The sequence below is a fragment of the Panthera pardus genome, unplaced genomic scaffold (genome assembly GCF_024362965.1).
Source record: "Panthera pardus isolate Hobbes unplaced genomic scaffold, ASM2436296v1 HiC_scaffold_8, whole genome shotgun sequence".
NCBI lineage: Eukaryota > Metazoa > Chordata > Mammalia > Carnivora > Felidae > Panthera > Panthera pardus.
The window spans coordinates 13,100,743-13,116,789 of NW_026527013.1; the positions used below are offsets into that span (position 1 = coordinate 13,100,743).

General features: G+C 54.4%; 2 protein-coding genes across 4 annotated transcripts; both read right to left on the minus strand.

Moving 5' to 3' along the window:
* Positions 1-513: 513 nt before the first annotated feature.
* CCDC194 (coiled-coil domain containing 194) lies at positions 514-5,411 on the minus strand. The gene is made up of 5 exons (XM_019416275.2): positions 4,528-5,411; positions 3,341-3,437; positions 2,798-2,930; positions 2,088-2,234; positions 514-1,873 (listed from the first exon to the last, which is right to left on the minus strand). The coding sequence occupies exons 1-5, from the start codon at positions 5,059-5,061 to the stop codon at positions 1,861-1,863; spliced, it is 924 nt and encodes a 307-aa protein (XP_019271820.1). The 5' UTR covers positions 5,062-5,411; the 3' UTR covers positions 514-1,860.
* A 7,091-nt stretch (positions 5,412-12,502) lies between these two features.
* On the minus strand, positions 12,503-15,611 carry BST2 (bone marrow stromal cell antigen 2). Of its 3 annotated transcripts, none has more exons than XM_019416276.2 (5): positions 14,652-15,611; positions 13,742-13,868; positions 13,453-13,513; positions 13,073-13,204; positions 12,503-12,843 (listed from the first exon to the last, which is right to left on the minus strand). In XM_019416276.2, exons 1-4 carry the CDS (start codon positions 14,895-14,897, stop codon positions 13,084-13,086), a joined length of 555 nt encoding a protein of 184 aa, XP_019271821.2. In that variant the 5' UTR covers positions 14,898-15,611; the 3' UTR covers positions 12,503-12,843; positions 13,073-13,083. The 3 variants fall into 3 exon arrangements, with proteins under 3 accessions (XP_019271821.2, XP_053753724.1, XP_019271824.2); XM_019416279.2 differs by having other exon boundaries at positions 12,507-12,843; positions 13,793-13,868; positions 14,652-15,602; XM_053897749.1 differs by lacking the exon at positions 13,742-13,868 and having other exon boundaries at positions 12,505-12,843; positions 14,652-15,605.
* Between the last annotated feature and the right edge of the window lie 436 nt (positions 15,612-16,047).

The window sequence follows — 16,047 nt, forward strand, 5'->3', positions numbered from 1 at the left end:
TTATTTATTTATTTATTTATAAGTAGGCTCTGCACCCAACCTGGGGCTTGAACTCATGACCTGTAGATCAGGAGTGTGGTCTACGGACCGAGCCAGCCAGGTGCCCCTGGTCCATAATTTTGTACCCATGTAAATAGGGTTGTAGAAAAATTTCTAGAAGGGGAATTGATGGGTCAAAGGATGTATACACTTTTACTTTTGAAAGGTTCTAGAAGATTGCCCTTCCAAGTGGTTGTACCACCGGGCTCTCTCCCTAGCACCACGTGGGATTACTTGCTTCTCCACAGCAGTGCCAGCACATGGTACTTTGCGATTTGCTCGTTTTCATTTTTGCCAGACTAATGGGTAGAAAGTGGTACCACCTTGTCATTTCAATTTGCAATTCTTTTCTAGGAAAGAGGTTGGTCGCTTTTTTTTTTTTTTTTTTTTGCATATTTCTATGAAATGACTGTCTGTATTCTTTGCCCATTTTTCTACTGAGCTGTTTTTTGAAAAATTAATTGATAAGAGCTCTTTACACAAGAAGGAAATTAGTTTATTCCTGGAGATAAATAACTATATGAAATAGATCTAAGAAAGTTTCAGTTAGTTCTCTTGGGTTTTCTCTATATAAAACCACACTGCCAGCAGGTAAAATTATGTTAAATTGCTTCCAAGGCTTTCCTGCCCGAAATGCCAACCTGAAACTAATCTTACAGAAACGTCACAGAAGCCCAAATTAGGACACCAGAAAATGACTGCCTCGGGCCTTTAAAAAACGCCGACGTCATAAAAGGCAAAGACATACTGAGAAATGTTCCAGATTAAAAGAGCTAGAAGACCTGACAAATACAACGTGTGAGCCAGGATATTCTTTTGTTATAAAGGACATTATGAGAACAGTTGGCAAAGTCTGATTAAAGTCTGTAGATTAGATAATAGTGTTTTATCAATGTCCATTTCCTGATGTTCATCATTGTACTGTGATTATGTGGGAGAATGTCCTTGTTTTTAGGAAATGCATACTCAACTGTTATGGGTAATGAGACATCATTTCTGTGTGTTTTTCAGAAGAGGTTCAGAGAGAGGAAGAAGAATAAAGCAAAGGTGGCAACTCATGTTTGTGGAATCTGGATAAAGAATATCCAGGAATTCTTTGTACTAATCCTCCAGTTTTTCTGTAAGTCTGAAGGTATGTCGAAAATAAGGTAAAAGACAAAATTAATGTGAAATTGAGCCATATGGAATTGTTGGTATTTCTATTATTTTTGACCTATGTGAACAGGGCTTACCTACGATCCAAACTGTAATTTCCCTACCACTCTTCTATCCATACCTCTTCTTTCTTTTTCTTCTCTAAGTGCGTTGGCTAGTACCTCCAGAACAATATTAAATACTCCACAGTGGTCATCCTCACGTTCGCCCTCATTTTGAGGCCTTTTCAGAACTTTTCTCGTTTGATCCATCACCATGGTAAATCTTATTAGCAGACTTCTGAATATTGAGCCATCCCTGCGTCTCAGGTATAAGGCCCCTTCGTTGTGATGTATTTTAAAAATGTGGTACTTAATTCTCTTTTGCTAAAACTCCATTTGGGACTTCTGTACCCTCCTCATAGCTAGAGGGGTCTGTAGTTTTCCCATTGTGCCATCTTGGTCGGTCTGTGTTGTCAGGGATAGGCTGGCTCGCCAAACATGATTCTAATCACTCGATACACAGACAAGGTAAACTGAGGCCCAGAGAGGAGAAGTGACCCTTCCAGGTCACTCCTGAGCCAGGGCTGGACCCTAACTCTTCATGCCTGTGGGATGAAGCAACACTGTCATCAGAAGGGACTGAAGTCCCAAATCAGCACTATCTCATTGGGTCATCGAATGGGCCTTAGTTTCCCCATCTGTAAAAAAAAGCATTAGTTGGTTGGGGAGAGAGAGTCGAGTCTCCTTTCTGTAGATTCCGTTCAGAGTGGCTCCTGGGTCCAAAGCTGAGCGTTGATGGCTGTCGACTGGGCATCTCATCCAGCGTGGACACCTCTATATGGGTCCCAGCAGGGCCGCCACATTGTGTGCCCTCCTGGCCTCGGGCCCTCATCCTGCTAGGGGCCGACTCACCCTCGAGCGCGCCGCGCCGGCCGCCGGCAGCCCCCCGAAGTTCTTGGGCGAGAACGTGAGCGGGGGCTGGGTCGCGGTCGGGACCCGGAGCGGGATCGGGGGTGCGGCACTCTGCGCTGGGGGCCCATCTCGGCTTCCAGGGCTTTACTGACAGGAAGTGGGGAGGGTCCATCAGCACCTGGATCCCCGCCCCCGAGACCCTCCCCCCAGTACTCTTCCATCTTTCCTGAGAACCCCACTCCCAAGAGATCCCAGCTCCCCTAACCTTTCTCCACCCCCAGCCATTCCTGGGACCCCTCCCCAGGGCCTCCCATCCCCTTTTCCAGGAGCTCAGCCTCCAGAACCCCCCTCCTCTCCCCGGTACTTCCTTTTACTCGCGTCCTTCTCTTCCGCTCCTCGCCCTTCCTCTATGCGCGCCAGACCCCAGGGACTCATGCCTCCGGAGTGCCGGCCCCAGCCTGGGGAGTCCAGCCCCCAGACAGCCTACATCCTTGACCACCCCTAGGTTCCAACTCCAGGATCCCGTCTTTGACCTTCTTGTCTCGCAACACCCCAAGGCCCCGCCCACACGGCCAGGCTGCTGCTCCATCCCCGGGGACCCTTCCCCTCCTTCCCCACCAGGCGACGCTGGGCGGAAAGAACGAAGTCTTGCGCAGCCATTGGCCACGCGCCGCGCCCGTCCACCGCCCCCGGCCCCGCCCTTCACTCACGCGCGTTCGCGCAGCGCCGCCTCCCGGGCCGCGCAAGCTTCGCCCTCGGCCTCGGCCGCGCGTGCGCGCTGCTGTGCCTCGTCCAGCCGCCGCGCAGACTCCGTGGCCGCCGCCTCCCAGCGCGCCAGCGCTTCTGCGGGTCCAGGGAGCCGGGTCAGGTCCGAGACCTCGCTCCCGCCCGCCTAACGCCGGCGTTGGGAGTTTTTTACAGTCTGCATACTATTTGCAGCTTTGCCTTATTTGAATTAAGTGTGTGCGCTGCTTGCATGACCTTTACGTGTCATTTGCAGAGCTTTTCATAGGCTTGTGTTGCTTTTGGGAGTCGTGTAAGTGGCGTTTGCGCATTTGGTTGCATTTGCGTTGTGTTTCTGACATTTGCGTGGCCTTTGTGAGTGTGACGTGCGTTTCCCTCGTAAGTTTTCGCGTTTATTTGCATGTCGTTTACATTACGTTTGCACTTGTGCATGTCATCTGCATAACTAGGAACCTTTTAGGCCCCCCCCCCCCCCCTTAGCCCTGGCCACCGCTTGCGCCCCAACACACCTGTGAGCGCCCCGTTCTCAGCCCCCATCTGGGTCCCCTGTGCCTTCGCCTCCTCGATCTCAGTCTTCAGGGTCATCAGTTGGGTCTGAAGCCGGCTCTGGGGAGTGGAGAGGAAGTAAGGAGGGGCGGGGTGCCACGAGAGAAGTGAAGTCTCCCCTCTTTCTGGGGAGGACTGAACTGACCCTGGTGACTCCGTTCCCTGACATTACTTGCAATGCCCTTTGGGGCTCCTGTGGTTGTAAAACAGAAGTGGCCTGGGGTTCCGAGTGGTGACCGCTGCTCTGCCCAGGGCCCACCGCTCCCCCCCCCCCCGCCCCCCCACCTGAAGCCACCGAATGTGGAAACCGTTTAGCTCTGCGGTCCCAGTCCCAGCTGCATCTAGGCTCCCTGCGGTTTCAAACCAACACAAGCCAATCCGGTGGTTGACAATGACTGGGTTTCTGGAGTATGCTTCCTCACCTCTGTGAGACGTTCTTCGAAACAACTGGCCTGGCTGGCCTCCTCAGAACATCTTCCACTGAGGGGCAGAGCCAGAATTTGAACCCAGAGCAGGCTGCGCTTGACCTCGGCGGCTTGGGGCCCTTCCCTCAGGCAGGCAGGTAAAGGGTGGAGGTCTGTTTTGATTTCTAAAACTCACACTGCCCAGCCCCTGCTGGGCCTGGTACCCAGAGATCCACAGTAGCAAATGAAAGATTGGGACTTTGAGAATGGTTCTTTTGCAAGGCCCAGGGCTGGGAAGGGTTAAGAAAGAGTTTGTGAAGGGGTGGCTGGAGGAAAAGGGAGGACCTGGCCAGTACCTCCCCCAAGAGGCCAACTTTAGCCTCCTAATTACAGGTGACATGAATGTCCCTCTCTGGAAATAGGGCTGCTGGACACTGGCTGGGGGAGGTTGAGTGGGCACCCAGGGGGAGGGTTAGCACAGGGTCTCCCCAGGTGGACTCAGGGGTCTGGGGCTTCTAGCCACCACCATTTACTAGGCAAATGGCAGAGAATCATGGGGCCTCCTTGGTCAGCAGGGAGACTTAAGGGGGAACCAGTAGGATTTGGAAGGGGTGACGGTGCCACTCTCGGTTGAAGAATTAGGGAGACGAATGCATGGGGTGGGGGTGGGGGGCAACCCTGGGGTTGTGTGTGCAGGCCCTCTCCCCCGATTCTGGATTCCCCAGTCTCCCACCCTGCCCGCCTACCTGGCGGCCCTCACAGGCCCTTAGTGCCTCCTCCAGCTCCCGACGGACACGGTTGGCCTGGTTCAGCTGTCTGGCCAGGGCCTCCTGGCGTTGGGTAGCCTCTGCCAGCTGGCGCCGCAGCTCCTCGACCTCTGGCGCCAGGTCCCTGGGGGGCGCCGTGGCGTTGGCACCTGCCTCCGGGCAGCGAGGTCCCCGGGAGGCCGAGGAGGCCAGATTCCAGGCCAGCAGGGCCCCGCCGGCTGCCGCGGCCGCCAGGAACACGGCAGCCCCACACAGGGCTAGCACCCGCCAGGCGCGTCCCGGCTCTGGGCCCAGCTCGGCCATGCCTCCGTCCACAGCTCTGGCCCCAGACAGCCACGAGCATTTAATTGGCACCTTGGGGCGCCAGGGACACCCACGGCTCCGCCCTGCCCGGCCGTGGCTTCCCGAGTGCGTTGGGAGGGGCTGGACCCCTGCCAGGGGCCAGCCTAGGCTACCCGTGCGCCCAGGACCGGACTGGGGGTCCTGGGTTCCAGTTCTGCCTCTGCATCGCATGTGCCCAGCACAGCACGTGCTGTCCTCTCATCCTCAGTCTCCCCCACTGAAGTGGGGGTGCTCTGGCTCCTGCCCCATCGGGCTTAGTGGAAACCATGAGAGCCCATCCTCACAAAGCGCCCATTTGCATGCGGGGCCCACGGCAAGGGTTTTTTCGTGGAAAAACTGAGGCTGAAAGACGCGAGGCTACACGACCGACGGAGGTCTGCCTGGCTCAAGCTGCCACACTTTCTGGGACTGGCTGCGAGGGCCAGAGAGGGTGAGACACTGGAGGGGATGGGTCCCAACTCCCAGCCCCTTCTCCACTAGGCAGCCAGGGGGCGATCTGACACTGTAAATCAGCTCCAGCCCCGTTTACCTCGGGCCCAAGAACAAAGGAAAGGAAAGAAAAACGAGTGGTTGACTTATAGACATCACAGCCATGCAGGACAGGTGTCTCCTTCAGTTTGTGGGGAACTTAATAAACCGCAAGAAAAAGGCAGTCTTATCCACAGCCTAATCTCCAGAAGCCTATAGACTCCATTTCCTGGAGCCCTAAAATCACCCTCATCAAGATGTAAGGGGGGGTTTAAGTGCTTGCCACGGTGATGTGGGAAACTAAGGCAAATGAAAAATTAAATTCCCTTACTGCCTGCGGCCCGTCGGTGAGTCCTTGAAACAGGCAGAGCGACCTTCCTCTAGGAGCTCAGCTGCCTCGATGATGACACTTTGTTGGGGGCAAAAGAGAATCTTGACTTAACATTATCCTGACCCCCCAGGATCCTGTGAGTCTCCTTAAACACATAAACATTCCTTTGCAAACCTCCTATATCCTTAGCCCCCAAGTCTATGCTGGCAATCGTACTCCAAGCATACGGCCCTCTGATATACATCTGAAGGGTCTCACGACTGAAGTTTTACTAAACAGTAAATAAACTGCGTTTTCCTAACAACACCTAGAATGACTTCCACGTGCTTAAAGAGGGCTCCCAAGATACCACAGGCCTGGCTATTGTCAAGCTGAGGTTGTTTTTTCCTCTAGTAAGGCATTAACATGAAGACAGTAGGGATTCTGTAGAAATGTTTTACTCAGCCTGCCTCTAGTATGTCAATGGGCTGCAGGTTATAAGGAAACTGAATTTTATTTACCATTTCCTTCCTGCCTTTGTTCCCCACCTCGCTATGGAGGGGAGGGTGGTGTTGGGGCTCCAGGAAACGGAGTCTACAGTCTATGGGTTTCTGGAGATTAGGCTGTTGATAAGATTGCCTGTTTCTTGTAATTCACTAAGACATCTGTAAACAGATGTGGACTCCCGCCCTGCAGGACTGAGATCTCTAGCAGTTAACCATCAGGCTTTCTCTTTCTCTTCGCTTTAAGGCAGCCAGGAGTACCTGATCCTTCCTCCTCATCACTAACTCAGGCCCCTTTCGACTGTCTCTGCTCTTCTTGTAATTGTACATTTTAGGTGTTCGATTCCCAGCTGATGAGGGAGCATAAGGCACGCTGACACCCTGCAAACCGCCCCCCCCCACAACCCAGGGTGGGACACGGGTGACATTCCTCGGGCACCCCCGGTTGCCCAAGAACAAAGGAATGGGAAAACCTGATGGTGAACTGCTAGAGATCACAGTCCTGCAGGACGGGAGTCCCCATCGGTTTACAGATGTCTTAGTGAATGACAAGAAAAAGGCAATCTTATCAACAGCCTAATCTCCAGAAACCCGTAGACTGTAGACTCCGTTTCCTGGAGCCCCAACACCACCCTCTCCTCCATAGCGAGGTGGGGAACAAAGGCAGGAAGGAAATGGTAAATAAAATTCAGTTTCCTTATAACCTGCAGCCCATTGACAAATACTTGAGGCAAATTCAGAGTGAAACATTTCTCCAGGAACTTCCTACTGTCTTAATGTTAATGCCTTACTAGAGGAAAAACAACCTCAGCCTGACAATAGCAAGGCCTCTGGAATCTTAAGAGTCCTCTTTGGGGGGCCCTGGGGAGCTCAGTCGGTTGGGCAGTCACCTCTTGGTTTCAGCTCAGGTCATGATCTCATAGCTCATGAGTTCAAGCCCCACATGGGGCTCTGCACTGACAGCTCAGAATAACCTGCTTGGGTTTCTGTCTCTCTCTCTCTCTCCAAATTAAAAAACAAAAAAGCCCTCGTTAGCCTGTGAAAGTCCTTTTAAAGGACTCTCTTTTGCCTTTACCTCCCCCCACTCCATAGTATATAATCAGCCACTCCTCACGACCCCAGTGCGGGCTCTTTCTGCCCGCGGGTCCTGTCCCTGTGCTTTAATGAGATCCCCTTTTTGCACCAAAGACGTCTTCAAGAGTTCTTTCTTGGCCGTTCAGCTCCGACGCTCACCACTCCAAAAACCACATCACCTCCGCCACCGGACTGGGTGAGCTCCTAAAAGCAAAGGCCACGCGCGCCCTTATCACTGTCACTGCGAGGGCCTGGCACACAGTAGTCATGCAGTAAATGTGAAATGTGAGCTGAGTGGAGACTGTGAACTAGAAGCTCAGTGTCCTCCCTTCCCCGTTGCCCCCATTCCCCATGAAAGAAACCAGAGCCCAGAGAGGCCCGGTCGCAGGGCAGGGTCACACAGCAGCCGCTGACCACTGGGAGATTCCTGCTGGAGCCGGAACCCCACAGACTTGCAAGACTGACTTTCCAAGGCCCCACTGAGTCACAGCCAGTGAGGGAAAAAAGGGGGGTATCAGGGAGTAAGAATTTCCTGTCCCCTTCTACATCTTTTCTAGCCAGACTAAGAATCAAACTGACACGAGACAGAATAACAAGAGAACATAAAGTTTAATTTCATACATATGGGGAATCCACACAGACAGGGAAATTCCAAAGCCAGGCAAAATCAGGTATTTATGTCATTCTATGCCTTTTTTATTTTTTTTTTTATTATTTTTTTTTTATTTTTTTTAATTTATTTTTTTATTTTTTTATTTTTTTTGGGACAGAGAGAGACAGAGCATGAATGGGGGAGGGGCAGAGAGAGAGGGAGACACAGAATCGGAAACAGGCTCCAGGCTCCGAGCCGTCCATCAGCCCAGAGCCTGACGCGGGGCTCGAACTCACGGACCGCGAGATCGTGACCTGGCTGAAGTCGGACGCTTAACCGACTGCGCCACCCAGGCGCCCCGCCTTTTTTTTTTTTTAAGTTTGTTTATTTATTTGAGAGAGAGAGGGAGAGCAGGGAGGTGGACAGAGAGAGAGAGAGAGAGAGAGTTTCCAGCAGGCTCCGCGCTGTCAGAACGGAGCCTGACTCTGGGCTCGAACTCGCGAACCCGTGAGATTACAATCTGAGCTGGGTTGGACCCTTAACTGACTGAGTTAAGACCCAATCAAGAGTTGGACTTTTAAGTGACTGAGCCACCCTGGCGCCCCAGGTATAGAAGTCACTCTAAACTGAAGAGAGGAGGAGGGTAGGGGTCTGGGACTTCAAAGGGAAGGAACACAAGTCACAGGAAGATGAAAAAGAGTGAACGTTTACTAAACAAATACGTGCTGGGCTGCCGGGGTCCAGCCCCAGCAGGTGCAGGGGTTCCCGAAGGATGAACGGCGTCAGCGAAAATAACAAATGGATGCAGACAACGGCAGCGTGTTAGACTGGCCGCTTTATTGTGGCGAACGTGGCATTATGTTTGTTAGCGATTTCCGTGTAGCGCGCGTTCTGTTTCTCGGCGTGACCTAATTCTAGAAACGTCCCTTTGTGTAATCACCCGTTAAGGAGCGTCATGATTATTTTCTTGTAACGTTCCCTCCTGCCCTTTGCTTACTGGTTGATTTCTTCATACTGCTTTCATTATGTATCTACGCTTATCTACGGTCTCTAAAGCATTTGCTTTGCCGTTTTCACGAAAGGTCATCTAGCTCTCGACACTCAAAGGTCATTTAGCTCCTCAAATGGAGCGTTTACAAGGACATGACTTCTTGATTGTTCCTTTGAACCATGGCGGTACAAGGAACAGAAGTATTCGCTTTGGTCTGGGGTGCCGGGAGGGAGCCAAGAGGGCCCCGGGAACCCACGCCTTATACGCTCCCAGAGAGACAACGTATACCTAGGAACTAATGAACCATTCTGTACCTCAACCCACCAGGTCCTTCTATTATTATTTTTTTTTTAACATTTATTTATTTTTTGAGAGACAGAGATGGAGCATGAGCAGGGGAGGTACAGAGAGAGGGGGAGACACAGAATTGGAAGTAGGCTTCAGGCTCTGAGCTGTCAGCACCGAACCAGATATGGGGCTCGAACTCACGAAGCGTGAGGTCATGACCTGAGGCGAAGCCGGTCGCTTAACCGACTGAGCCACCCAGGCGCCCCCCACCAGGTCCTTCTATCACCTGGAATGCCTCCTGGGGGCCAAGTGGGCCTAGGGGTTGGAGTAACTTGTATCCACAGATACATTCCTTTGTCGCCGGAGTGGGGATTTCGAACCCATTTGTCCCCCTCCTTGGCTGGGAAGTGTAGGAGGCTATCCTTCCTTTAGGCAGAGGAGTCTTTATTTTTTTTTTTTTAATTTTTTTTTTTTTTAACGTTTATTTATTTTTGAGACAGAGAGAGAGACAGAGTATGAACGGGGGAGGGGCAGAGAGAGAGGGAGACACAGAATCGGAACCAGGCTCCAGGCTCCGGGCCATCAGCCCAGAGCCCGACGCGGGGCTCGAACTCACAGACCGCGAGATCGTGACCCGAGCTGAAGTCAGACGCCCAACCGACTGAGCCACCCAGGCGCCCCAGGCAGAGGAGTCTTTATAGGGGGTGGCAAGGGCTGGATGTGGGGCGGCGTAATTTCCCTGCGGAATCTTGTTTCCCCCAATGGTTCTTTTCCGGGGGGGGGGGGGGGGGGGGGGTGGCGAGTCGCGGGCAATTCCCCAACTGACAAATCCCCAGGTACTTTCATTGGTAGGGGGGGCTGCCCTGACCAACGTTAAGGCCAAATTACATAAAAAGCGGGAGTACAAGAAGCCTCACTGTGCGTGGGCCGCCGTGCAGTCCCGATCCGTCCACCGCCCGGGCCCTGCCATCAGGCTGGTTGGATAGCTTGGCTTCCGGCACTGGGCCACTCAGAAACAATGGGACACAGAGGATTTCGGGTCAAAGAGGCCTTGCTCAGTTCTTGTCTACCGCATCCAGTTCGCAGTATGATGTTTTCATCTGTGGTGATAGCTCTCTTCCTGGAGCGGGTCCTCTATTTAAATTCTTTTTAGGCAGTTGCGGGGGTGGGGGGGGGGGGGAGGTGGGGAGGACAGAGCTTTTCCTGAATCTGCTGGGCTTTGATTGCTTTTTATTATTTATTTATTTTTAAAGTCTCTTTATTTCTTTTGAGAGCGAGAGCGCAAGTGTGGGGGGGGGGGGCACAGAGAGAGAGAGAGAGGGAGAGAGAATCCCAAGCAGGCGCCCGCACTGTCAGCGCAGAGCCCAACGTGGGGCCCGGACTCACGAACCGTGAGATCATGGCCCGAGTCGAAGTTGGACGCTTAACTGACTGAGCCCCCCGGGCGCCCCTGATTGCTTTTTACTTTTTATTTTAGTTTCTTTTTTCAAGTAGGCTCTTCGCCTGACGTGGGCCTCGAAATCACCCTCGAAATCACGAGCCCGCGACCAAGAGTCGCGTGCTCTCCTGATGGAGCCAGCCAGGCGCTGCTTGATTGCTTTTTAACTCAAAATAGTCTTCCTGCCAAAGTGGCCCATCTTGACCCCGACAGGGGCGTCTTTAGGAGGGAGAGAAATTTATACTCAGACAGGTATAGGGGCTTGGGAGGAGAAATGTTCTGAACAGGTTGAGTCCATCATGTTGGGCAAGCCTGTCCCCCTTTATCAATGAAACGCAGCTCTGGGGGCGGGAGTTGAGGACAGAGGTGGGTGGGCCCGCAGGCCACCCTAGTAGTCATTAAATTTTTGCAAGAGAATGCTGAGCCCATGTGAATGATTAACTAAGCCTTTCTTTGTATATTTATAGATCATGCATTCTTTCCCAGAAAGAACAGAGCGCTTCTGCACCACCCTGGGCACCAAGGACCCAAAACCCTCTAGCACCTCCCCTGCTTCCCTCCCCCCCGCCCCCCACGGGGCACCAAGGAACCAGGATCCCTTGCACAACCTCTGAGCACCACACTAGCAAGGTCTGTGGCTGGCACCATCGAGATGGCACATAATTAAGAATTGCCACAGTCCCCTGCACTCCCTTAACTGATTAACTGTGTCCTCAATCCCTTTAAAAATCTCTGGGCCGGGCAGAAACCTCGGAGTTGGCTTTTGGACAAGAGTCGGCCTTCTCCCCAGGTGGCTGGCCTCCAGAACGAGACTCATATTCCTTTCCAATCAAAAGTTGTCTCTTGAATGTGAGCCCGTCCGGCGATGGGCTGCGGGTAACAGGTGGGGGGAGGCCCCGGGTCCCGCGAGAAGGGTTTGCTTCTGGGCATCGGGAGTTTCGATTGCTCGAGCAGCTGAGAAATCCCGAGCAAATCCAGGGACTTCTCATTTCACACGGGTGAAATGACTTGGTCATCATAAAGCAACCTCCTGAGCCCTCCTGTGAGCTGGGGACACAAGAGATGAGGAAGACCAGAATCTCCGCTTCTAGAGCAGAGATTCTCACAGGAAGGGAGTCTGCACCCCCACGGGGAACTTGGTAATGCCCGAAGGCAATCTGTGTCGTCGCCGCCCGGGGGGTAGGGGCACAGGCATCTGGTGGGTGGAGGCCAGGGGCGTTGTTCAAAATCCCCCAGCATCACAGAGAACAATCCAGCTCAAAAGTCGGCAGTGCTGATAGACACAAAGGTCCTGGCTCCTGTGCCAAGGGCAGGAAGCTGCCTGGACAGCGGTTGGGATTCCAGCAGAACTTGGAGAAAGGGAGGTAACAGAGGAGGAAGGCTTTGTAGAGCCTGCGAGGATCCCAGAAAGCAGATGAAGAGTCTATCGGGACAACAGCTCTCAATGTTGAAGAACCAGAGGGACTCTCTGTAGGAGGGGTTCCCAGAGTGGGGTACTGCAGGATGAATAGGAGTTTGGGGCGGGGGCGAGCCTTGTGACAAAGACCTGGCGTGTGTGTGTCTGCAGATCTAGGTTTGAGTACCAGCCCCGAATTTTCTGTGGGATGGGATTGGAAAGTACAAAAGGATGTCCCCCGTCACAGCCTTGGTTTCCTTACTGGGACACGCCTCGGAAGATCCAGTGAGGAAGTGAGAGTAGATAGGAGAGCAAGAATAGATTGCCCCGCGCACAGCTGGTGAGGGTGTACAGTCCTTTAAGACAGTCCCACTGAGGAGGGCCAGGGAGGCGGTGGGATGCTGCCTGCCCAAACCCAAGGGGTTCCTGGGAACATTCTGGAACAGGGAAGCTTTGGTGTGGATGTCTGTGGGTGTCCACATTTGCCTGCAGGACAGGCCCCAGACGCAGTGGGGTGACACAATGGCACTCCAAGAACTTCAGAGCAATGTCTTTCTCCCCGGAAGGGGTGTTTACTTTTTAAGGAGGTCAAAGACCTCAGAGGACAGTGAGCTTCCAGAAACCGCAACTGCAAGAAGCAGGTCTCCCCATCCCTTGCCCTGCCCAGCGCTGCAAGGGGGAGGGGGCGGGGAGGCCCGAGGGGGAGGCAGCCCTGGGCCAGCTCCCCTGCTTGTCCAACCTCAAGGCTTCTCCGTGTACCTCCAGCTGCTGCCTGGCGCCCCCTTCCCCTGACTCCCTGACTGTGCCACAGCGTGGCCTCTTCAGAACCGGTCAGGTCAGGTCAAGCCTCCAAGGGAAAAGCAGAGCAGGAACGGACCAGTCCAGACTGTGGCCTAAGAGGCATCAGAAGAGGGACTCAGGGTGGACTGAAGGGGAACAAAAGACGCCCCGCCCCCTCCCTAAGCCTCACCTCGGGCCCCAGGCCTCCTCCCCACTCAGTGAGCTCTCCCTCCCCCAAACCCCTCTCTGTGCAGGCAGGCCGCCTCCCCAAATCCTGGCTCATCCTGGACTCCCTCCTTTCCGTCCCCAGCTTTCTTCTACCCCAGGCCGCCCCCTTCTTACCCGCAGGGACCTCAGGCCAGCAGAGCAACGAAGGCCAGGAGCAGGTGCACAGAGACCACCAAGGGGCTGAGCGCTTCCGAGGAGCTGGCAGACGCGATTTCCTTTTTCTTGCTCGAGGTCTCAGTCCCTTTTCTGGGGGAAGATGTGGGCACGACTCAGGCAACCGCCCGGGACTGATTGCCACCAGCTCTAGCCTCGTCGCCCCTCAGAATCTCCCCTCTCCCCCCGCACCAAGTCAGTGGGGAGGAGAGTGGGCTTGTAGGACCAGAGGGACAGGATGGGATTCAAACTTTGCGTGCAAAGGGGGTCCGGGGTCTCGGGGTAGGACGGGGGTAGGACAGGCGGGTGGAAGGGGCGTGGTCGGGGGGCGTGGCGCCAACCTCAGTCTTTCCACCTCCGTCGAAGCGTTCTGCAGCTTGTGCTTCAACTCCTCAATCTCTCCTAAGGTGGGAGAGAAACGGCGGGGTGGGGTGGGGGGGAACCTGTCAGCACAGTGGCACCGTCCTTCACCCGGCTCCATCCTGGGACCTAAGACCGCCTCCGCCCCGCCCCCATGCCACCCCATCTTGGAAACCTGGGGTCCTCCTTTCACACCCTCCACTGGGTTTTTCTGGCAGCTCCCTAGCGACCCCAACCCTGGGGCCCTCCCTCTCCCCTCTTCTTCAATACTTGACCCATCCCTCCGAATCCGCCTCCTTGGAAAGCCTTGTGCTTTCTTACCCCGAAACTCCTCCCTTTTCGAGAGCCACTCCTGGCTCTGGGCCTTCTCCATCTCCAGGGAAGCCAACAGGGTTACCTGGGACAGAGGGGAGGGCTAGCGACTGGGGTTCTGGCCTAGAGGGGGGGCTGCTGACCAGGGCCCCAGACTCCCTCCCCAGGCCCTAGGTTCAGAGGGGTCCAGGTCCAAACCCCTTTCAGATTCACCTCCGATCCTCCCTGCACCCCAGTCTCCCGCCTCCAAGTATGGCCACAACCTCCCATCCTCCCAGGGCCGCTAAGGATGTGATCCTCGAAATAGGGGGTTTGAGGCCCCCAACGTGGGAATTTGGAGGCTCCCTATGCCCAAACCCTAGGAGAAACTCCTAGACCTCTTTTTGCCCAAGATTTAGAGGTCCCCTCTAGCCCAGAACACAGGGGGATTTCTGAGCCCAAGTTAGACGTCAGCGGGAGTTTCAAGGTCCCCCATATAGGGACCCAAATGAAAGTTTCAAAGTCTCTCTCTCATTCAGTGGATGTATAAAGAGCCCCTTCCCATCCCAACCCCTAGATGGGATCTCTGCTATACAGGACTGGTGCCGAGAGGAGTTTCTAGCCCCCCCACAGCAGGCTGGAGGTTTTTGCACATCCTAGCGGGGATACTGACACACCCGATTTGGATGCTCCAAGGAGTTTTAAGGCCCTGCCCCACACCAGCACTGCTGAGAGAATTCAGAGGTCCCCAAAGCCTGATGGGGGGTTATTGGGACTCAGGTCCCTATATGAGGGTCCAGGGGCAGTTTCAAGGTCTGTCTTTATCTCCATCTAGACCGGTGGGGACCACCCAAGCACGGGGGCCTCTCCGGGAACTACAGTAGCTTACCACAGTCTCGTTGCAGGTGGCGGCCTGGACCTCGGTCCTCAGTAAGCCTTCCCGGGCTTGGGTCAGCTGGATCTCCAGGAGGCGGGTGACACCGTGACACTCCTCCTCTGCTAGGAGGCCATCCTTGCAGGCTTTGCTGTTGGCCTTGACAGCACAGATGATCAGGGCCACGGACAGACCCAGCACCGCCAGGATCAGGAAGCCCCCCAGCCACCTCTGCCACACAAGACTCTGACATGGCATCATTGACTCTGAGTAGTCAGTCCTGGGCACAGGCCAATAGTGGTAAAAAGCAGGTGCCTCTAGATCTGCCCCTGAATGAGTGAGTTTGGGCAGGAGTTAGGGGGGTGCTGGGACGTCCTATTGGCTGAGGCTGCCCCCTTATTAACATGACGGCCGTCCTGGCCAATGACAAAGGCTGGAGAGCATCCTTTGACCTGGAGACTCTCGAGTGGGTATTTGCAGGCAGAAGTTTCAGCTTTCAGTTTCTATTTCCCAGGAAAGAGGTGGGTTATTTGTGCTGAATTAAAATCTAGCTTTTCTGGCTTGGTGTCCGCGACTGAGTTCCTGTGGGCGGAGAGCTAGGGCTGCCTGGGGCACCCCATCTCAAGTTCCTGCACCTCCCCTGCAGGTAACTGAGGGTGACAGCAGCAGTTATGGGGCATCTGGTGCATGCCAGCCTGCTGTTCACGTGTACCAGGACCTGAGGAGGCAGAAGCTGCCGTTGATTCAGCCTCAAGCCGGAGAAACTGAGGCTGAGAGGTGTGTGGAAGACTGGGGGCAGGGCCTGGCTCTGACCCAACAGGCTGGATATTGTGTTTAGGGGTCTCCGTGATGACCCAGCCGGGGCTCACTTAGCGTCCCTGGGCCCACCGAGGGGACTATAGGAAACCATGCAGGGTGTCTGAGGAGGGACTGGAGGCTGGGAAAATGAAAGCCCAAGCCCAGAGAGGCTCTGGATGCCCCCCCCCCTCCGACCCCGCCCTCCACGCAGGCCGCAGTTCTCAACTTGGCCACCAGGGGCCGCCACAGCCAACAAATAAAGTCGCCCGGGTCCCTGTCCTGGCTCCAGCAGGAAACAGGCTCCGACTTCTAGATTCTGCCTCTCTATCCCAGGGCGCCAAGTAAACCCTCTGAACCTCCATTTTGTCATCTGTAAAGTGGGGCAATAACAGGAGCGGCCTCGTCAGTAGGGGCCAGTGAGGAGTTTCTAGCAAAGTGCTTTGGTGTCCAGTAGGCGCTCAATGGATGCAGAGCAGGAAGAAAGGTGCATAACACGGAAATGCGGCCATTCTGAGGAAAGACAACCTGGTCCATTTGGGATACGGTGAACCCAAAGTGCCCGGGGAGTGTCGGGGGTCCAGGGAGAGGCCTCAGAAGGGGCCGGACTCAGCAG

Bases quoted from the DNA above. Each gene is read 5' to 3' on its own strand.
- BST2 (XM_019416276.2), bottom strand. From the start codon at position 14,897: ATGATGCCATGTCAGAGTCTTGTGTGGCAGAGGTGGCTGGGGGGCTTC. The intron at 13,869-14,651 runs GTAAGCTACTGT...CCTCTGTCCCAG, and splicing joins CCACCTGCAACGAGACTGTG to GTAACCCTGTTGGCTTCCCT. The intron at 13,514-13,741 runs GTATTGAAGAAG...CTCCCACCTTAG, and splicing joins GATTCGGAGGGATGGGTCAA to GAGAGATTGAGGAGTTGAAG.
- CCDC194 (XM_019416275.2), bottom strand. From the start codon at position 5,061: ATGCGATGCAGAGGCAGAACTGGAACCCAGGACCCCCAGTCCGGTCCT. The intron at 3,438-4,527 runs GTAGGCGGGCAG...TCCACTCCCCAG, and splicing joins GGGCCTGTGAGGGCCGCCAG to AGCCGGCTTCAGACCCAACT. The intron at 2,931-3,340 runs GTGTGTTGGGGC...CTGGACCCGCAG, and splicing joins TGAGAACGGGGCGCTCACAG to AAGCGCTGGCGCGCTGGGAG.